The sequence below is a fragment of the Electrona antarctica genome (genome assembly GCF_951216825.1).
Source record: "Electrona antarctica genome assembly, chromosome: 20".
In the NCBI taxonomy this organism is placed as follows: domain Eukaryota; kingdom Metazoa; phylum Chordata; class Actinopteri; order Myctophiformes; family Myctophidae; genus Electrona; species Electrona antarctica.
Window position 1 is genome coordinate 31,778,102 of NC_136801.1, and position 23,183 is coordinate 31,801,284.

The 23,183-nt window shown below is 45.9% G+C and overlaps 1 protein-coding gene across 1 annotated transcript; it reads right to left on the reverse strand.

Annotated features, from left to right (window-relative positions):
- Positions 1-407: 407 nt before the first annotated feature.
- On the reverse strand, positions 408-14,028 carry tubb6 (tubulin, beta 6 class V). Its single transcript, XM_079489534.1, has 9 exons — positions 13,779-14,028; positions 12,797-12,905; positions 11,844-11,954; positions 10,302-10,417; positions 8,775-8,903; positions 7,423-7,660; positions 6,450-6,664; positions 4,709-5,080; positions 408-1,338 (listed from the first exon to the last, which is right to left on the reverse strand). Exons 1-8 carry the CDS (start codon positions 13,833-13,835, stop codon positions 4,712-4,714), a joined length of 1,344 nt encoding a protein of 447 aa, XP_079345660.1. The 5' UTR covers positions 13,836-14,028; the 3' UTR covers positions 408-1,338; positions 4,709-4,711.
- Positions 14,029-23,183: the final 9,155 nt, after the last annotated feature.

The following is a 23,183-nucleotide window of genomic DNA, read 5'->3' on the forward strand; positions in this document are numbered from 1 at the left end:
TGGCGCGCTATGAGCTTGTAGATCTGCTAGATCTGCTAGATCTGCTTGTACTTTTGCTATTCAATAGCTAAAGTATAACATAATTCATTTAGTTAAAACACCAAAAGGGGTTCCCGTCCAGAATAATTCCAGTCCAGTTAATTGTTCCTCAATGTCACCATTATAATGTCCATATATTGGTTGGATTGGTTGGATCCAACCAAAGTTAAGTCAAAGTGATGTTCCACCCGCCCGCCCGCCGACTCAGGCAATATGTACAGTATCTCACGTTGGGCTGTTATTTTTTAAATTTTGTATTATATATATATCTTTTTTTATAGTACTGCTTTATTGCCATTTTGTCTTGTGTCAGGATCCGAAACCCAAATAGGTTAACCTGTATGGGATGAAAGAGATTCTACCTTGGATGGACTTCGATCTTCAATGTCTTTATTGTTTTGTTACAATTTCATCAACAGACGTAGTAAACTCAACCACACGATTTCACTTCAGCCAAACAAAATAAAATGAATAAACACTCCACATGTAACACTCATAAATGATGAATGGCAGCCAGGAAGAAGTCATCAAAACGTGATCATGTGACAGTGATGATCTTCAAAAATGTCCAACTTTTATTGGAAGACAAACTTTATACTATTACGCAATCTATCCTTATAGGCCCCATTTACACTGGCAGCCGAATCTATCCTGAATCAGATCTGTGCCACATCAAGATCAAGACTAGGTCACATGGAATCAGATTTTTACAAATGTGACTTAAGTCACATTCAGAGGTGGTTTCAACTCTGATTTGAGGAGATCTCTCTCAGTCTGAATGCAACAACCTGATCTAAAGTGGATTCCATTTCCATGTGACTTGTCTTTGACTTGTTTAAACAAATCGGATTCCAATCTGGCTGTGGCACAGTCGGATCTGATTCAGGCTGGATGTGGCTACCAGTGTAAAATCACTCTGAACACACAGATCTGTTACAGATCCAATCTGGTCGCTTGCAAATGCAGTGGGAATGGTCGGGCCAAAAGATCAGATTTTGAGAAATAAATCAGATTTGAATCAGATTTGACTGGATGTGACTCGGGCCTAAATTCTCAGTGTCCATTTCACTCTGAGAGTGTACAAATGGAACCAAATTGATCCGTAAGGGTCCATTTGTATATACACTCCCGGCGTGACGGACCCGTTAATGGTCTATTTAGACCCCGGGTGGGACCCGGACCTGACGTTGAGAACCCAGTGCTTTTACACAACGACTCCGCCCCTAGTCAGCTGGGTCGATGTTCTCATCCTGGTCTCTGATTGGCTGCTCTGGCTGCTGGTCCTCCTCACTCCACTTCCTATTTGAACAGATATTCACAGATGTGTCAGTCACAGACAGTGGTGAAAAGTAACTGTACTTAAGTACAATTTTGATGTATTTGTACTTTACTTCAGTATTTTAAATTTCCAAAACTTTTTACTTTTACTCCACTATAAATGTATTTGAAAACGTTTAGTTACTTTGTATGTTGATTATTATTAAAAAACATACATTAACCACTTTATTTTGGCCATTTGAAAATAGCCGATCTAAAAGCTTGCGAAAGCGTGGAAGGAACACGTTATTCCGACCAGTTCCTTTCCCCTCCATCAGGTGCCCAGGCTGGCCAGGGGGAGGTAGTATAGAGACCAGGATTACTGCATGTTTTTTGTGAGGGTACCTACCCCTTAGAGATGAAGCATGCAGGGACCCCCAGTACATATTGTGTAAAATTATCTTGCAGCTTAAAATGTTTGTAGATTTCTTAGATGGCTTCATAGATGTGTTGTGTAAAGTTTTATTGTTTACACATGCTTTTCTATTCATATATTGGATTCATTTTCAGTGGTTATGTTCAGTCTCTCTCTGCAGGCTCTGTACTTGGGCTGCACTTTTTTTTGTCGCTTGTCGCCAATCTACATGGGATGTAGTTTGGCTAGAATGTAGTTATTTATTCTATTAAACACATGTACAATGTCGTTTTTATTCTATTAATCGTGTAGAGTGTAGTTATTCTGTTAAACCCACGTATAATGTAGTTATTTGTTGAAACTGTTGAATTTGCATGTGTGCGTAGTACCTCTGCTTTGTCACAAGATGGAGCACTTTCCTAACATTCTGTGTGGTCTCATTAGTACGGTATGTGTAAATGAAATGAAATGAAATGAAATCTATATTTACCCAGGGTATCTGGGCTAAGCTCAAGAACTTGTTTCCAGCCAGGCCCTGCTCATAGAACACATTTCATCGTAGTGGTTCAATGCCTTGTTCAAGGGCACTTCAGCGGTGGTAATTTTAACGTGTCGGACGGCTGATTCGAACTAGGAACCTTCCGGTATCAAGACCGCGCCGCTATCCGTTCGGCCACCGCTGTGTGAGATGAAGCATACTCAATAGTATGTTGAAAATAACATATTCGACATGTACTAGTACGTTAGTATGAGATTTCAAGAATAGTGTTACTCAGTGAAGTGCTGTGGTAATATAGAGAGTTGATGGAGAGCAGTGGTGGACAAGAAACAATTAAGTACATTTACTTGAGTAGTCAGCCTACTTTATTACATTTTTGGAGCTCTGTAGTCTGTACAAAACAAGTTTGTTAACAGTACAGGTAGTACCGTCAAAAGGTTTTGCTAAAAGGATAACACAAAAAGCCCCTGTGAGTGATAAAAACACATTATGTCGACAGACTTATTTTAGCTATTTTAGTCATGTGACCCACTGGGCTGCTTCACTGTCAGCTGGCCTCCTGACACAAGCATGCTGGGATACCAGCTGGACATAGCAACGCACACGCGCGCACACACACACACACACACACACACACACACACACACACACACACACACACACACTTTGGTCGATTCTCTACTGCGTGCATATCCCAGACTGTGTATTGTTAGCTTTGTGCCTTGCTAAGAACAGAAGCGCTAGCTCAGCAGCTGTTTACAATTCCATACATCAGCGAGTCTAGACAGGCTTCAGTACAGGACCTCGTCGTGTACAGTTTCATATAGGCCATGTGCTTCTCATACATTTTCATGTCAAGGATTTCCAAATTAATGTATGTATTTGGCTATCTGAAAATATTTTGTGCCACATGAAAGATTTTCTGAAAATACCAGATCAACAAGAAGTTCCGATGCATTATGAGCATTCAGATCTATTTTCAAATACCCAATTTAGCTGCGGACCCCCCTGGAGCCCCCTCAAGGACCCCACATTGAGAGCCATTGCCCTATATATATATATATATATATATATATATATATATATATATATACTACTGTACACTACACTACTACTACAGTAGTAGTAGTATTGCCTGGAGCTCATGAGCTCAATATCTCCTGTGGCTAAGAGGGGATTGGCCAGCAGTGGACCCTATGGAACCCCCTCAAGGACCCCTGGGGGTCCCTGAATCAAAACGTAGCATACATTCCGACCATAGTCCATTTTCGTATTATGACATTATTAAATGAGTAATTTTTGACTTACTGACAGACACACAGGTGTAACATGCACCTGAATAGTAAACGTGCACGTGCTCGCACACACGCACACGTCTGTCTATCTGTCTGTCTGTGAGGTTAATCCACCTACAAACAGAAGTGCTAGGAAGTCAGTTTTTAGCTACAATGGAGTGCTGTAGACAGGGATTAGCCAGGCTGTTGACTGGGACATTCTCTCTACTGTCTGTCTGTGGACTCATGTACCCCGTTACTGCTCCACCACCCATGCATAAAACGGGGTTGAAGTGGTTACACTGATTTTGACGCTACCTTGACTAAATTAGATGGGGACCCTATGGAACCCCCTCAAGCATCATGGTTCTCAACCTTTTCTGGGTCATCATGGCCAACTTGAAAATCTCAAAAGCGTCCGTGGCCCACCCATCGGACCAATGGATGGACTATTATCTGTAAAAAATAAATAAGATATGCACATCCCCACAGTTTTTAAAAATGGTGCTGGACCCAAAAAATTATCAAAAGAAGAAAAAAATTGAATGTATGTACGACACACGATATATGTCTGCTCCCTAAATAGGTTGAAATAAAGACGAGGAGCAGTATATCGTGTGGACATTCCATTGTTGTTTTCTTAATTTTTTCTTCATTTGACTATTATCTGACCATCTGACCACTGACTGGGTGGGCCACATGCATTTTTAGAGCATCTTTATTTTATCAACCAATTGATCGTGTTCTGACTTGGATCAACTAACTAACATACAGCAGTAATATACTATAATAGTTTTTTGCCAGGTGAAGCCTGGCCTATATTCGATGCCGTTGGCTTTAGCGACTTTGGTGCGACCTATAGTCATGATTGGCTGCCCGAGTCTGACCCCATACTCTGAAACGTTCTGACCCCATACTCGGAAACGCTGCGCGGAAGTCTCTGCACCGCCGCAGCGCAAAGCGAGCCACTGACAACATCGGCTAATGTTATGAGCTAACTGTCTGGAGCTACAGGAAAGGCTAATGTTATGAGCTAACTGTCTGGAGCTACATGAAAGGCATACCGAAACACAGTGACTGAACCAACAAAATAAAGTCGGAAACAAACAAAACCAACAGCCGAGAGGTTGTGACAGAGAAACATACACATTCCTGACAAAAAGAAAAGAAAAAAGCAAAACGGATAGCGCTTGTTTTAATGTAATATTATGATTAAAATCTTACTCCTTACTCGTGGATGTCGTCCTCCTCCTCGTCATCAAAGTTGTCCTCTCCGTCGTTGGCGGTGGCGTCCTGGTACTGCTGGTACTCTGACACCAGGTCATTCATGTTGGACTCGGCCTCGGTGAACTCCATCTCGTCCATGCCCTCGCCCGTGAACCAGTGCAGGAAGGCCTTGCGGCGGAACATGGCCGAGAACTGCTCCGACACGCGCTTGAACAGCTCCTGGATGGCCGTGCTGTTGCCGATGAACGTGGCGGCCATCTTGAGGCCACGCGGCGCGATGTCGCACACGGCCACCTTCACGTTGTTGGGGATCCACTCCACGAAGTAGCTGCTGTTCTTGTTCTGGATGTTGAGCATCTGTTCATCCACCTGAGGAAAAACAAGCCAACTGATATACATATAGTGCTGGACAGTAATGAAGTAGCCTACTTTTTACTGTAATACTTTAACGCATTTTGACCTGAGATCAGATTCTAAAAATGTCTTCCACATCCTGACAGTTTCTATGTCAGTGGTTCTTCGATTTTTCAAAAATAGCAGACCTACGAGCTCGTAGCGCGCCACTCGGTGGCGCACTATGAGCTTGTAGATCTGCTATTTTTCAATAGCTAAAGCATGACATAATGCTAACACCAAAAGGGGTTCCCGCCCCAAAATGGGTTAAGTATATTTTTTTATGACAATACTTTTGTACTTGACATTTACTCAAGTGGAACTTCTTCCATCACTGCTAAAATCACGACTGTACTGGAAATAGTGGGGATGTGTCGTCACCCATAGGTTTCTACAGAGCTGCTTTGAAGCCGGTAGATCAGCAAATCCAATATACCGGTATGCACCATCTTGGATTTCCGGTTGGAAATGATCTAATGCAGTGATTCTCAACCTGTGGTACTAGTACCCTAGTGGTACCAAGGACCTCCTCTGGTGGTAATTAGTGCCGTTCAAATCTCTCTCCTGTGTGAATAGGATGGGATAGGTTAGGTGTACGCTACTGTATTTACAATTTACAATTTACAATTTAGGCATTTAGCAGACGCTCTTAATCCAGAGCGACTTACATTAAGCAATAACAAAAAGCATGGCATACATCACATGTATAAAATTTGTATAAAATATTTGTTTGACATATTTTAACGTCATAATGGTGGTACCCGCAGAGCCAAAAACTTTCTGAGGTACTTGGTGAAAAAAGGTTGAGAACCACTGATCTAATGCTATTGGAAGGAAAGGGACAGAGGGTGCGTCTTCACTCAGTAGAACCAGAAGAAACCCTTTTTTATTTGATCATTATTGGGAGCATAATAGAGGGTATGCCGTTGCACATGCATAAACTGAATGGCAAATCCAGTGGCAAAGTGAGTGTCAAAGTGAGTTTAACGTTGTTTAACGCAATCAGATAGGACTTTTCTGTTTGCATTCCGGCATAACTTCCGGGTATGATGATGATGTCACACACATACCCTCTATTTACATTAAAAACAACTTTAAAATACCGAAGTCTTTATGAAAATGTTGGTAATAAAAATGTTGGTAATGAGTGTAATGTCATATTTCCGTTGGCTTTGATGGGATGAAGTGTTGTCTTTAGCGGGAATTTGTGACACTATAGGTCGAATCTACACCATTGATGAGAACTGCAGTGTCTTTCATTACTTCCACACTGGCTTCATTTTCAAGATGGAAATCTCACGCCACCTGATAGGGGATCCTAAACAAACCAAACCAAAGCACACACCTCCTTCATGGACATGGGGCCGCGGAACACAGCCGCCACCGTCAGGTAGCGGCCATGGCGCGGGTCGCAGGCCGCCATCATGTTCCTGGCGTCGAACATCTGCTGGGTGAGCTCGGGCACGGTGAGGGCACGGTACTGCTGACTGCCGCGCGCCGTCAGAGGAGCGAAGCCTGGCATGAAGAAATGCAGCCGGGGGAAGGGCACCATGTTGACCGCTGTGTAGATAGACAGACAGACAGACAGACAGATTAACCACTTAAAACGTTAAATATGCACAACCGTGTTCTGCAATAATACCAAAAATAGCCGATCCATAAGCTCCCCAAAGCTTGTACAACCACATTTTCAGACCACGTAGCTCAGTGGTTTTCAACCATTTTGATACCAGGGCCCACTATTTATTCAGACGTTTAGCCACGGACCACCATTTGATGAGGTTTAGTCCCTCAGACCCAAAACTAAAGAGTTTTGTTTTTGTCCACAATTCTATGCTGTATTTAGGAGAGATAACAGGCAAACGATCAAAATAACAATTCTTCTACATTTTCTACTTGTGTAGACTTCTTGTAAATTAAGTAATTCAGATGTTAACAATAATGTAAGTTACGGGTCCATTTGGTTTCATTTTTTCGCTCTCAAGAGTTAAAGATCTATAAGGGTCCATTTGGTTACCTCTGGTAACTCTCCATCATTTAGCTGGGGACCACCTGGAATCCTCAAGGACCACTGGTGGTCCCCGGACCACTGGTTGAAAACCACTGACGTAGCTGCATGGCTGAAAGTCTAGTCATATATTGAGCTGATCAGAGCAATGTTCAGCAAGTCATGGCCTATTCATAGTACAGTTTCGGGTGAAGAGGTGGCCACCGCTGCGTGACGTCATGATGTAGTTTTCGGTGGTCACCTCTTCACCGAAACCTGGACTAGTATGAATAGGCCTTAACGGTGTGCTCCCTATACAGCAGAAACGTGCCTAGCTTGCGCAGGTCCGCGTTGAGCTGGCCGGGGAAACGCAGCGAGGTGGTCACTCCGCTCATGGTGGCCGACACCAGGTGGTTGAGGTCGCCGTAGGTGGGCGTGGTCAGCTTGAGCGTGCGGAAGCAGATGTCGTAGAGCGCCTCGTTGTCGATGCAGTACGTCTCGTCCGTGTTCTCCACCAGCTGGTGCACCGACAGGGTGGCGTTGTAGGGCTCCACCACTGTGTCTGACACCTACACGCGCACGTGCGCACACGCACACACAGCGCACGCATGCATGCACGCACGCACGCACGCACGCACACACACACACACACACACAGGGTGTTTACAATTTAGGCATTTAGCAGACTTAATCCAGAGCTATCCAGAGATATTAATATTTAATACTGTATACTGGCACTTAAAAGACGAGAACAGGAGGATCACGGTAATAATCAGTGGTGGACGGTAACTTAAGTACATTTATTTGACTACTTTGATGAGCATTTGTATACTCAACTTGAGCATTTGTATTTTTGGATACTTTTGACTTTAACCCCAGTACATTTCAAAAACAAATACCATACCATACCATACCACCTTTATTTATATAGCACATTTAAATAACAACAAAGCGCTTTACAATAAAATATAAAAAAACACTGCTTCATTTTAAAAACAAATAGGCTATTGTACTTTTGCTCTACGGGAAAATATACATAAATGGTAGGGTCTAGACTCTAGGGACTTTATCTAAGGCGCTTTACATAGATTGTGCATTACATTCACCCATTCACACACATTCATACACCGATGAGGAAACCATGCAAGGCACCAACCTGCTCATTGGGACTAGGGGTTCAGTGTCTTGCTCAAGGACACTTCGGCATTAACTCTGGGGGAGCCCAGGATCGAACCGGGAACCTTCCCTTCCGGTTGCCCTGCGGCCACTCTACCTCTGAACCACTGCCGGCTCCTAACCATAACCACTTACGCCCTGTTTCAAATCTAGTGAAAATAGCAGATGTACAACATAGCAGATCCAAGTACTGGAGTAATTTGTCCACTGCAGGTAATTATACTATATATTTTTATATATTTTAACCCCTTTTGGTGTTAGCATTATGTTATGCTTTAGCTATTGAAAAATAGCAGATCTACAAGCTCATAGCGCGCCACTCGCGAGCTTGTAGGCCTGCTGTTTTTGAAAAATCGAAGAACGACTGACATAGAAACCTAGCCTTTTCAGAAAACTGTCAGAATGTAGAAGACATTTTTAGAATCTGATCTCAGGTCAAAATGGGTTAATATATAATCCTGTCCATCCATCCATCATACATTCCTTCCTCCCTTCGTCTGTGTCTACCTTAGGTGAAGGCATGACGCTGAACGTGTTCATGATCCTGTCAGGGAACTCCTCCCGGATCTTACTGATGAGCAGGGTTCCCATCCCAGAACCGGTCCCTCCTCCCAGGGAATGGGTCAACTGGAAGCCCTAGAAACACAAGCACACTAATGACACTACCGCCCCAGAACCAGTCCCTCCTCCCAGGGAATGGGTCAACTGGAAGCCCTAGAAACACAAGGACAAAATGACAGTACCGCCCCAGAACCAGTCCCTCCTCCCAGGGAATGGGTCAACTGGAAGCCCTAGAAACACAAGCACACTAATGACACTACCGCCCCAGAACCATAGTCCCTCCTCCCAGGGAATGGGTCAACTGGAAGCCCTAGAAACACAAGCACACAATGACACGATACCGCCCCAGAACCAGTACGAAAGGATTCAAGTTATTTGCAGTCACCAAGACTGATTTAAAGTCATTTGGATTCCATAAATGCCAGCATGTCTTCTATGGAAGCATGTGAGCACCGATCTACAAGCTCGCAGCAACATTCAGAGCTTGTAGATAGGCTATTTTTCGTTATTATTTTAAGATTAGAGCATTTGGAGTGTTCATGTTTAGAAGCACCTTCCATAAAACTCTAATGGTCTGGGATAAGTAACATTCACAGGTTTAAAGCCTCAACCTGTGATTTCTTGGTTGACTGTATATGTAGAACAGCAACAACGATATAAAAGATCATCATTTTACATATTGCATATTTATATATTGTTAATGAAACACAGTGCTAGTGTGTGTGTGCTCGTTCTTTTCATGCCGTTTCAAATCGCAGATTAGAATTTGGCCATACAAAATCTTTCAGTTGTGAGATTTAATTCAGCTTTAATCCAGAAGTACCTCCACCCAGGGAATGGGTGGACTGGAAACACTGGACATACAACACAAAACACAACACAACACAATGATGGAGGTGTTTATGTACAGAAACACTCCATTCTAACTGGTTTTGTTAAATATGTGTCTGTTTTTACCAGATGGTGGACAGATCTATGATACTACCATCCATCAGTGGTGGGAAGTAAAAGTGCATTTACTCGTTTTTTTCACAATGAAGTAGTACGATTTTGAGGTATTTTTTACTTCCTTCAGTATACCAATTTTAAATATGATACTTTTACTTCCACTGATCTCAGAGGCAAATATTGTACTTTTTACTCCACTACAATTATTTGACAGCTTTTGTTACTATAGTTACTTTGCAGATTTAGATTTAATATTATCACAAAACACACGGCCCTATATGCCTACAGTATATTTCGGCCATTCAAAAATAGCCGATCTACAAGCACACAATGCATCGCGATGCATTCTGCATAGTGTTGTGTCACCAACCAAATGGACTCTCAGAGTTAAATTAACATTGATTTTACAATAAAAAGAATTGGGCTTCCAGAGATAGAAATGCCATTAGCCTACCTAATACTTGTCAAACTGGGGGTCCTTGAAATGAAAATGTTTATGTTATAAACTATGTTATGGATGTTTACCTGCAGACAGTCACAGTTCTCACATTCCTTCCTCACTACGTCCAGGACAGAATCCACCAGCTCAGCTCCCTCTGTGTAGTGACCCTTCGCCCAGTTGTTGCCTGCACCCGTATGACCTGCAGCGGTGACAGAGAACCCGCGTCACACTCAGTGAACTCAGTTCAATATTTTTTGGGGGAGAATGAAAAGCATAAGGATCCATAAAAAAATAATAAAAATAAGACATTATTAAAAAAATAAATGGAAAAAAATAATTTGAAAAAACACGGTCTCTTCACGTATTAGGCAATATCAGTCACAAAAAACAAAAGATGTGTGTTTAATATATGTTCTATTAATATAATGGGTTTGTAACTTTGTATATAGGAAGGGGCCGGGCAGCTGAAATGAATATCAAATATCTAAATGTATAGTGAATCGAGCAACTTAAAAACTGTCTGGGTTACTCACAAAAGCCTGGGTATAGATTGTATGCGCATGCTTAAAGTGAATGGCACATCGAGTGGCAAATCGAGTGGCAAAGCAACAGGCACAGTGAGTTTAACATTGTTTAACGTTGTTTAATGCAATCAGATAGGACTTTTCTGTTTGGATGTATGGGCTGTCAAGGCCAGAAAGTAGTTTTTTGCCACTCAGTAGGCGTTCCCGCATAACTTCCGGGTTTGATGATGATGTCACACGCATAGCCTCTATTGACGATATATACATGACCGAAAATGACCGATCTATTCTACAAGCTCGCAACAGATCGTTGTGGCGATATGCACATGCGGGGTCACTGAGTGCATGTTGCGTTGCGTGCTTGCGTCTGTTTCTTGTCTCGTCTCAGCGAGACATGAGTTTATAAACCTCAGGACTGTTTACAGAACACACAGGGACACGTACACACACTCTGGAGCGCTCTGGGGTTTCATTTAGGTCTCCTTTATCGCCTTTCCATATATCCTCACTCCTCTGCCTCGATGCAGTTCATATTTTGAAGTGACTTTTTCTGATCATTTGAGGATATTACCTGGGTTACAAGTATTGTTTGGCACAGTACTTTTCTGCAAATAAACACTGAAACTGGAGTCTTTGTTTCTGTTTTTAACATTTATAGAAGTGGACCACGGCCATGTAAACTCAATCCTACAGATTCTTTGCGCTATAGCTGAGCGACTATACAGGGCAGGCCTGCCTTGAAATGTTGAGATGCAAAGTGTTGCAGTGGCCTGTAGAAAAGTACTACTGAAATGTTTCTTCTCTGGTGATTGGGTTGGTTTGATTCAGTGTTAGAGTGTGATATTCAGGTTGTGTATTTTAGGGTTTGATACAAATAATGTAGAGGTGGAGTTTGTCATGTTTTCAGGCTGTTATACCAAATAATATAGAGGTGGAGTTTGTCATGTTTTCAGGCTGTTATACCAAATAATGTAGAGGTGGAGTTTGTCATGTTTTCAGGCTGTTATACCAAATAATGTAGAGGTGGAGTTTGTCATGTTTTCAGGCTGTTATACCAAATAATGTAGAGGTGGAGTTTGTCATGTTTTCAGGCTGTTATACCAAAGATGAAGTTGTCCGGTCTGAAGAGTTGTCCAAAGGTTCCTGAGCGAACGCTGTCCATAGTTCCTGGTTCCAGGTCAACCAACACCGCCCGGGGGACATATTTATGCGCTACACATACACATCACATACACATACACATACACATACACACACACACACACACACGCACACGCACACGCACACACGCACGCACACACACACACACGCACATGCACGCGCAATATTAAAAGCTAGTATTTTCACAGGACTTTGAGCACAGTTTTGTGGTGTTGATCAGATTCTAAAAAAGAGTTAAGACTCCAACCTTGGTCCCCGACACCAGCGCTGACATTTGTAATATTGAGCTATATACTGGAGAGCTATTATTCTGCTATACTTGCCCTACCAGGGGTAGCCATAGATGAATGGGTAGAGCCTGGGAAACAAAAGGTTCCAAGTTCGACTCCCAGCCCGCTTACTGTGCTCTATTATAATTATATTAGAGCCCATTTGGCATTTGAGTATAATTTGTGATTTCACCTTTACACAATACCTGTTGTCAACCAGTATAGTATAGGGGCTCTATTTTCGTCACCGCTAAACCCCTTTTCCCTAAACTTCTTTGCCTTTTTTTTTTTTTTTACTATTTTGCAAAACATTTTTGAATAGTTAAAATGGCCAGTCTACAAGCTCACAACATGTCAATGTAGATTGGCTAGTTGAACTATTCAACAATGTTTTTCAAAATAGTAAAAAAAAAAGGCAAAGAAGTTTAGGGATAAGGGCTTTAGCGGTGACGAAAATGGAGCCCTAGGTGTCCTACCCTACCACAGGATCTACATTCCTCAATGGAAGAGTGAGAGACCTGCAGATGAGTTATACTCTGCCATACAGGTTGATCAAAATAGCGTTTAATTCACTTGGCTCTCACAAGTTGCATGCACACACAGTGATGTGTGTACTGTACTTACAGGAGGCTTCGTTGTAGTAAACATTGATTCTGTCCAGCTGTAGCTGGGAGTCACCCACGTAGTTCCCTGACGGGTCTATGCCATGCTCATCACTGATCACCTCCCAGAACTGATAGAGAGACATAGACACAGACACAGAGAGAGAGAGAGGTGGGGGGGGATAATGAGAGATGCATATAGACAGATAAGTGAATGTAATGCCTACTGCTCATGTGATGTGTTTTCAATTCATATGTCTTTATGAGATGCGACATGATGGAAACCACCAGGTTGTTGTTAGCTTAGCATCTGTTCTAGTCAGCAAACCACACCGTGTATGTATGTATGTATGTATGTATGTATGTATGTATGTATGTATGTATGTATGTAAATATTCATATGAATCTCCAAACACTGGGTCGGGATCCATTTTTATGGGTCGTGAGTATCTTTTCTGTTTCCCAAAGTCGTTTACACTATTTAAAACTATTTACTTTTTTTGCGTGTATGTTTTTACCATACATAAAAAAATAAATTACATAAAAATAACTTAAATAATGTCACTATAGACATCAAATGCTTCTTGGGTCTCGAGCTAAAAACTTTGGGTAGCACTTTGATATTCTACCCAGCAACATTAAAGTGATTAACACAGTAATGCATCACTAATTTAACTTAAGTAGTCAAAGATCTTGTAATCAGCTTATTTTTTTCAGTTATTTAAACCATGGTTCTCAAAGTGGGGCCCTGGGGCCCTCATAAGTCAATGAGGGGGTTCCAGGGGGTCTCCAGCAAAACAAATCTAAATCAAATATTTATCAAAATTGCTGATCTTGTTGTGAATCATCTTATATTTTCAGAAAAACTTGGAAAAAGTGGAATATGTAAAACATGTTAACAACACACATCTTGTATGAGGTTCCCTGGCTGGCACAACATATTTTACAGATTGGGAGGTCCACAGGCATAAACATTGTCACATTACAATTAAAAACAATCCTACCTTGGTTCCAATCTGGTTCCCGCACTGCCCGGCTTGGAGGTGAACGATTTCCCTCATTTTATTTCCTTTATAAAACTTGTGATCAAAGTTTTCCGTCTGCCTTTTGCTCTTTCTGTCGATGTGCGCTCAGTGCGCTATGAGTCACTATGCGTGTGACTGTGTGTGTGTTGCTATGCGTGTCAGACTGCTGTGCGTGGCTGTCACTGTGTGCTGTGCGTCCCAGCTGTGTGCTGATTGTTGACCAGAACGCGCATTCCTGCTCTCCTCCGCTGACGCGCATTCATGCAGCCACGCCCTGCAGGCAGGCACGGTACCGAACCCCCCTCTGGGATGCGCTCCATTCCAAAATAATAAATCCCTTCCACCTCAAGGCTATTATTAGTACACAATTGAGAGGTAGAATCTAGACTACAACAGATTAGTATTACTCCATATATTGTAGGCCTATATCATTTAACACATGAAAGAAAGAAAGAAAGAAAGAAAGAAAGAAAGAAAGAAAGAAAGAAAGAAAGAAAGAAAGAAAGAAAGAAAGAAAGAAAGAAAGAAAAAGAAAGAAAGAAAAAAAGAAAGAAAGAAAGAAAGAAAGAAAGAAAAAAAAAGAAAGAAAGAAAGAAAGAAAAAAAGAAAAAAAAGAGAGAAAACCAGAGAAAAAACAGACACAAACTGGGGTCCATGTACAAAACCAATTAAAGACAACAAGTCAACAATACGTTATGACACCGTGGCGCACACTTGCTTGGAATCTGACTGAGCTTCTGCCCCATGTAACTATAGCTACAGCCTACACCCTATGTATTAATATCTTTGGACGAGGTAGTGATGAAGGAAGCAGAGAAGGGAGCATGTTTGAGGAATGGAACGCGAGGCAGGACTTCCCCTCAGATGCTCCTCTGGTCAGCTGTTCCTGAGTCCTGACACAGCTCCACTCCACTCCACAGCCATGCAGTGTCTCAACTTACAGTGTCAGAGAAGCCCTATGACTATCAATCATCACTGCTAGCTACTTACAGATTTACTTAAAGCCTCACCATGTAACTGTTTTTTTTTATGAATTAAATGTCATTTTGTCCAATCTGTATGGTAGAGTATGTTACAATACAATATCCAATAGAACAATTGGGGTGTTGTATTTAGTCTCCCTGCTCTTCTATTGAGACATTTTAAATCATATCAAAGGCCACAGAAGAATAAGCTCCAAACCTCCCAAAACAAACTGATTCGACTTCTTCTAGGACCTGGGACCAATGACCCACTTTATATGCAGAGAATCTGGATAGCATTGGCTGGCTCCGGGTAGAAGACAGAGTCAAACAATTGAAAATGCATGGGTCTGACATTCAATATTGTACATGCAGCTATGCCCTCAGTGCCCACTTACTTGACTGATTACTTAAAAAAAGTGAGCGACAGCCACAAAACTAGAGGTAGCGTAAACAATGATCTGGTGCCACCCACTTACAAAACAAATATGGGTAAATTCACCTTCCGCAGCACTGCTATTCAGGTGTGGAATGCCCTTCCCTTAAAACAAGCAAATCACTGGCCTCCTTTAAAACAGGCCTACAATTTCACCTGTCAACAGGGCAGAGAGAGAGGAGGTGACCAATTGCTGTTCTATTTCATACCTACTGACCGCCAGAGGGGCGGTGTTTTCAACACCTGGATATGCATCACGCGCTCGCGCATTGGTCGAATATTAATACCAACACTGTCACTCGTGACCCCCCTGTGGGCGTGAGCCACCGATATAGGTGCCCAGTTCACAGGGTTCATCCTCTTTCATCTTTTCGCCTCGAAAAGCGCAGGTCGTTGAAACTAAACAGCTACGCTACTGTGTCTCGAAACCAACGCGGTTGGAGCCATATATATATGGTTGGAGCTACCTTGTGTCCTCCAGAGACACGCGTGGTTTGTTTTCACGACTGGGGTTCCCCCCCGTGCGTTCGATACGGACGTTCGACAATATTGTCATTGTGAGGTAAGTTTGAAGTGACAGACAGTCACAGACTGCAGCATTTAGGGTGATTTTCGCCCCGCCGCTGCTGCTGGCGTGCGTTCTGTAGCAACGGAGTGTTTCTGTGAGCCAGCTCGCACGTGAGTATACTTATTACTTTCTACTGTTGTTTGACAACGCGTGTGTTTAGAACCAGCGCCGCACGTCTGCGCGCTGTGTTTGTGCTAACGTTAGCAACGAGAGTGTTCTTCGCTTCACCGCTATCGTTGTAGCTGGATACTACTGGGTTTACTGGTGGTGATATGACAAACTGTCCCGTTTACTAAAAAGTTACGATCCTGATACGTACAGAGTGACTTGCGCTCTGTCGTTTACCACCGTATTGCAGTGTGAGGACTGCTACGGTGTGAGTATTGTATATCTGTTTGGCTAATTGCTCTCGTAGTTTGCATTAGCATAGGCATTGGCAGTGCTTTTGTTCTGCTGCCTGCCAGTACCACCGTATTTCGCAGTAAGGCTGCTACAGTGTGGTTATTTTTTGGTTAATTCATTCAACGCCAAGGGCTGATTTGATTTATTCCTTATTAATTGCCCCATTGTATTGGGTGTCAATATAGACACAGAGTGCTTTACACTCTGCTGCCTCCCACCGTATTCCACCGTGAAGGCTGCTAAGGTGTGAATACTTTGTGGTACTCGGTTAAACTCATTCAATGCCAAGTGCTGAGTTAACTTATTTTTTTTTTGTATTAATTGCCCGTTCTATTGGGTATTAATATAGGCTTTAAGAGTGCGTTACGCTCTGCTGCCTGCCACCGTATTTCAGCGAGGGCTGCTACGGTGTGGAGATTTTTGTCTTGTGTATTTGATTACCTCATCCAACGCCAAGTGTTGATCTAACTTATTCCTTATTAATTGGCATTAATATAGGCTCTGAGAGTGCGTTACGCTCTGCTGCCTGCCACCGTATTTCAGCGACTGCTGCTACGGTGTGAATACTTTTGTGGTACTCATTCAATGCCAAGGGCTGATTTGATTTATAGACAAAGAGTGCTTTACGCTCTGCTGCCTCCCACCGTATTCCACCGTGAAGGCTGCTACGGTGTGAATACTTTGTGGTATTCGGTTAACTCACTCAAGGCCAAGTGCTGAGTTAACTTATCTCTTATTAATTGCCCTGTTCTATTGGGTATTAATATAGGCTTTGAGGGTGCTTTACGCTCTGCTGCTTGCCACCGTATTTCAGCGAGGACTGCTACGGTGTGAATATATATATATATATTTTTGTGATAGGCACTGGGAGTGTGTGTTGCTCCACTGCTTTATCTCTTGCCATCATGAACAGCATCTGTAAATGCTCGGCCTCGCTGAGTCCGAACGATGGCCATGATATGTGCCCGAGCTGTCTCGGCATCGCCCATCTGAAACAAGCGCTGACGGAGGAGGCTTGTACCAACTGTGGCAGCATGCCCTATGCGGCGAGGGTTGCAAGGTTGGCTGCAATGGAGAGTCCGCTTATCGACCTACCTTGCTCAGGAATGCCCACCCTGTTGCCTGAATGCCCGGTGAGGGATCGCCGTAAACGCAAGGTTACGGGGGCAACGGCTGCGGGCTCAAAGAAGCCCAAAGTAGCCACTGTGGTCAAAGAAGCCACTGTCACCATGGTTGACCCCATGGCTCACAAGGTGGATACGTTGGCCTCTGAGTTTGCCCAGATTAAGGCCCTCCTGCTCAACCTGCAGCCTTGTGCTCCTACCACCGATACTCTGGCTCCAGTGCCTCGGCACCAGGGCGGAGATGACCACAATGGTCATGCCAGTGAGAACGGAGAGCGGGAGGAGGATGCCATGTCCATTGCAGCCTCGAACTCCCTCTTCACTGGCACTGATGCAGATCGTGATGACCCGGAAGAGGACGAGGACGAGGCACACTCGCCCAACCGCTCAGAGACGAGCTCTCTGGGGCCGGAGGTGGATGCTCCTCAGATGCCTGGGCACGACCTCTCTGTGACCAAGCAGGCCATCCTGGTGGCCTTGTCACGACAGGGGCTTGACACCCCTGTTAATACGGCCCCAACTCAAAATGCCTTCTTTAAAGGCACTGAACGGCCTACGTCCTTCAATGTGCCGCCCTCTGCGGATTTCATAAAGGAGCTCCAGTCTTGTTGGGGGGACCCAAAGTCTAATCTCCACTTCTCACAGGACTGCAGGGCCTTGTCGGCCATGGAGGATGCGGCCACATTGGGTTTGAACCGCATGCCTCCAATTGGTGAGACCGTTGCGTCCCTGGTAGTGTCCCCGGACGAGGCCCTCAGGCCGGATGCTCGTTGTCCACGAGCGCAGTGTAGAGTTACGGACGACTACCTGACTAAGAGCTACGACACAGCAGCTCGCATGGCGCGTCTCGGCAACTCTCTTTCCCATCTTGTCCTGGCCCTATCCCAGTCCCTCCAGATGGCGGGGGCTGATGCCCAGACACAGAGCCTGAGCGACTGTTCCCTCAGGGCCTTTGCTTATATGTCCAGGGAACTTGGCAGACTGATGTCTACTCTGACCATGGCCCGTCGCCAGATATGGCTCGCCCAGGCCCCATTGTCGAGCAGATGCAGAGAGTCACTCCTCAAGCTGCCCGTTGTTCCAGGGGCGGTGTTTGGGCCCGCAGCTCAAGAGGCTCTGGAACGTGGTGTTCAGGCAAGGAAGTCCAGGAAGCAGTATTCAGACCTGCGCCAGGGGTCTGGCAGGTCTGCGTCCCGGGCTGGCAGATACTCGGGTCCTTCCTACCCAGCAGCTGGTGGTCGAGGTTCCTCGGGAGGCAGGCGTTCCTTCCCTCGGCAGGTCCAACCCCAACAGAATCCCCCGCAGCCTTTCTTTCGGGCACCCACAGGCAGGGCGCCTAGGCGTGGGGCCTCTAACAGGCGTTCCTCCGGACCATCTACGGCCCGGGGGAGTCAGGCTTGACCCCCCGGACCCAGGCCCCAGCAGGTTCACCCCACAACATCTCAGCCGCTGGGAAGCCTTAACCCCAGACCCTTGGGTGCTAGCAACGCTATCCGAGGGTTACAGGGTTCAATTCAGACGTCGGCCCCCGCCATTCAACGGGGTGAGAATGACCGTGGTCGACGACCCACTGAGGTCTCGGGCCCTCAGTCACGAAATCGCAGAGCTCCTACAGAAGGGAGCCATAGAGAGTGTACCTGGTGCAGCTCAGCTAAGAGGGTACTACTCCTTTTACTTTCTCGTTCCAAAGAAGGATGGCGGGCTTCGGCCGATCCTCGACCTCAGGCAGTTGAACCACTACCTGAAGGTGTTTCGTTTTCGGATGCTGCGCACGGTGGACGTTCTCCAGTCCGTGTCAGCCAACGATTGGTTCACCAGCATCGATCTGAAGGATGCTTATTTCCACGTGCCAGTGGCACCACATCACAGAGAGTTCCTCCGCTTTGCCTTCATGGGGCAGGCATATCAATTCCGGGTGCTCCCGTTCGGTCTCTCTCTCTCCCCCCGGGTCTTCACCAGATGCGTGGCAGCGGCACTTGCCCCGCTACAAGCCAGGGGTATGCGGATCCTCCCATATCTGGACGATTGGCTTCTGTGCGCCTCGAGTCGAGAGAGGGTGCTCTGCGACACGTCTGCCCTTCTGGACCATGTTGCACAGCTGGGACTCACGGTGAATTTCACCAAGAGTTCTCTGACTCCCCGTCAGGACGTGGTGTTCATCGGCATTGCCATCAACTCAGTCTCAATGAGAGCTTGCCCCTCCCCGCGGCGGGTGGACGACATTCTGGAGCTTGTCTCCCGTGTCCAAGGGGGTACAAGGTTGACGTATGGCCTGCTCCTCCGGTTGCTAGGCATGCTGATTGCTGCATCCACACTCGTGCCCCTGGGACTCCTTTCTTTGCGCCCCCTGCAGAGGTGGACCAACGCCTTGGGCCTCGACCCCAAGAGGCACCAGAAGAGGCTTGTGAGGACATCCAGCCAGTGCCGGCGGTTGCTGGAACCTTGGAAGAAACGGCAAGACCTTTGCCGGGGTGTCGTCTTGGGCTCAATACCCTCCCGCCGGGAGGTTGTTGTGACGGATGCGTCCCTCTCAGGCTGGGGGGCCGTGTGGAATCACAGAACTGTCAGAGGGGCCTGGGGCCCTCGGCAGAGACATCAGCACATAAATGTACTGGAGCTCCATACAGTGTTTCTTGCCCTCAGGCATTTCCTTCCTGCCCTGGAAGGGAAACATGTCCTTGTCCGGACAGACAATACATCAACGGTCTACCACGTAAACCATCAGGGAGGCGTCAGATCCAAGCAATCCCTGCAGGAGGCCCAGAGACTCCTTCGGTGGGCGTTCCCTCGCTTTGCGAGTCTCAGAGCGGTGCATCTCCCAGGGCTGGACAACCAGGCTGCAGACCTGCTTTCACGTGGAGGCCCTCCTCCGGGGGAATGGAGGCTGAATCCCTCAGTAATTCGGGAGGTATGGGAGAGGTTCGGGAGAGCTGGAGTGGACCTGTTCGCTTCGAGTGCGTCGACGCACTGTCCTCAGTGGTTCTCCCAGTACGAAGCGTCCAGCCCGTTGGGGCAGGACGCACTGGCTCACCCCTGGCCTCGGGACTGTCTGCTGTATGCATTCCCTCCACTCCCACTACTCAAGCTCATACTGCACAGGATAGCCACAGACGGGCACAAGGTGCTGCTGGTGGCGCCGTACTGGCCTGGGAGGGTTTGGTTCCCCATGGTCCAGCAACTTCTCGACGGGACGCCTTGGCCTCTGCCATCGAGGCAGGATCTCCTCTCTCAGGTAGGGGGCCGCATCTGGCACCCCCGCCCGGACCAACTTCGGCTCCATGTTTGGCCCCTGAAGGGCCGGACCTCCTACTGAACTCCTGTGACCAGGCAGTTGTCCGCACCATGCTCAACGCTAGGGCGCCCTCCACTAGGGCGCTGTATGCGAACAGATGGAGGCTGTTCTGTGGCTGGTGTGAAGAACAATGTGTGGACCCAGCCACGTGCTCTGTGCCGGTGCTGCTCCGCTACCTGCAGATGCTGCTGGACAAGAGTCTTCAGCCCAATACAGTGAAGGTGTATCTGGCCGCCATTTCAGCCCGGCATGTGCCAGTCGACGGGCGTACCCTGTGGTCTCACCCATGGGTGGGTAGCTTCCTGAAAGGGGCCGTTAGGTTGCACCCCCCACACGTCACCCGAGTGCCTTCATGGGATTTACCTATGGTGCTGGAAGCCCTGTGCTCAGCACCTTTCGAGCCGCTGGAGCGGGCTGACCTCAAGTGGTTATCAGTCAAGACTGCCTTCCTCCTTGCCATCACATCCGCCAAGCGGGTGGGGGAGCTCCATGCCCTGTCTGTAGCTAACGAGTGTGTTAGGTGGGCTGCGGACGGGTCTGGGGTCACACTGTGGCCCAACCCCTCTTTTCTCCCCAAGAGGATCTCAACCTTTCACGTCAACCAGCCAGTCAGGTTGGCGGCTTTCACCCCGCAGCCGGGAGCGGAGGGGCTACTCCCTGCCCCTGGGTTGTGTCCCATCCGGGCCCTGAGGCAGTACATCGCCATGACGACAGACATTCGGAAGTCAGACGCCCTCTTCCTGTGCTATGGAGGGCACAGAAAGGGGTATGCCGTCTCCAAACAACGGCTTTCTCACTGGGTGGTGGACGCCGTTTTACAGACCTACGAGCGCCGGGGGTTGCCGGCTCCCCCTGTGAGGTGTCACTCAACTCGGAGTGTCTCCACCTCCTGGGCCGCACTGAGGGGTGTCCCGCTGGCCGATATCTGTGCTGCAGCGACGTGGGCCTCTTCGTGCACATTTGCCCGCTTCTACAGGGTGAATGTGGCCGCCCCCCATCCTGTGGCGACGGCAGTGCTGTCCGCTTCTTTGTCCTGCAACTGAGGTTCGGTGAGTGCAGGTTCCTCGTGACCATGTTGGTATGAGTCATCCAGGTGTTGAAAACACCGCCCCTCTGGCGGTCAGTAGGTATGAAATAGAACGCAAGTTATGCATATAACTATGGTTCTATGAATACCGGATGACCGCCAGAGTTCATTGTCACTCGGAATCCCGACGAAAAGATTTCATGAGGATGAACCCTGTGAACTGGGCACCTATATCGGTGGCTCACGCCCACAGGGGGGTCACGAGTGACAGTGTTGGTATTAATATTCGACCAATGCGCGAGCGCGTGATGCATATCCAGGTGTTGAAAACACCGCCCCTCTGGCGGTCATCCGGTATTCATAGAACCATAGTTATATGCATAACTTGCGTTTTAGATTATTGTTCATGACTGTATATGTGTGAGTCCATGGGACCTGAATGGAAACAGTTGTCCTTTTGTCTTGTCCCCCCCCCCCTGGCCCCACCACATGTAAAGTGTCTTTGAGTGTCATGAAAAGTGCTATATAAGTCCCAGATATTATTATTATTATTATTAAACAAGACTTCAAGGTCTTTCTTCGGAAATCCTTTTGGACCAAAATGCCTGACTGTACCTTGTGCTGTTTGCATTTTTTATATTGTCTAATAATTCAATCAATCAATCAATCAATGTCTCACCTAGACAGTATCTGACATGATGGTCAAGATGTAATGAATCCCCCGAGCAAGCAGACCGGCTCCATTAGCTTAACGGTAAGAATGTCACCACTTGAGCAGGAAACTGGGTTCAAATCCGGGATAGAAGAGGAATGTTACATAGTGCTGCTTTAAGTAAAAGCAATACAATGTAGACATTTTTAACGTAGCCGACAAAAGCATTGGCATCATATACCAAACATAACAGTACTAGTTGTTAGTGCAGAATGGCCCATATCACAATCATGTTGGATTGAAATGTAGTAATGCATTATTTTGTCCATCAGCCGCAAGTTGGGGGCGCTGGTATTTTCTTTTTATTACCTCATCCTCTATCACTTAATGTAGGTTTTGTAGGAATATAAAGCTTTATTACAAGGTGCCAAAAAAATAATTGTACTGGCAGAAAACCGGTGTTCAACAAAGTTTGAATTGGATTTCAAATGGTTTAGTCTCATAGGTTCAGTACTTTGAACCAAGAGTATGTTAAGAGACATGACTAAACACTTTGTGTGACTGGAAGTCCTGTGTAGGACTAGCCTGGGTAAACCCCTCCCCGCTCGCCAGATTTTAAATCTGGCGAGCTGGTCCCCGCTCGCCAGATTTTAAATCTGGCGAGCTGGTTTACCCAGGCTAGTGTAGCACACTTTTAACCCAATTACACACCTCTCCCTTTCAACTCTTGACATATGAATCTGAAGTGTGTAATTAAAATATATACACACACACAAACCATGTACAAACCATTTTTTTCTGGTTTTGGCTATATAGAAGTATATATTCGTACGTCTCTAAATGTTTTGATGAATTGAAAATGGTGGGCCCTATTGTAAACAAGTGTAATGCTTTATGGTGCCGTCCACTCAGTTAAGTTTT

Excerpts from the sequence above, each read along its gene's own strand:
- tubb6 (XM_079489534.1), bottom strand. The coding sequence starts at position 13,835 with ATGAGGGAAATCGTTCACCTCCAAGCCGGGCAGTGCGGGAACCAGATT. Across the intron at positions 11,955-12,796 it reads TTACTACAACGAAGCCTCCT|CGCATAAATATGTCCCCCGG; the intron begins GTAAGTACAGTA and ends GTGTATGTGTAG. Across the intron at positions 8,904-10,301 it reads AGAACTGTGACTGTCTGCAG|GGCTTCCAGTTGACCCATTC; the intron begins GTAAACATCCAT and ends TTGTGTTTCTAG.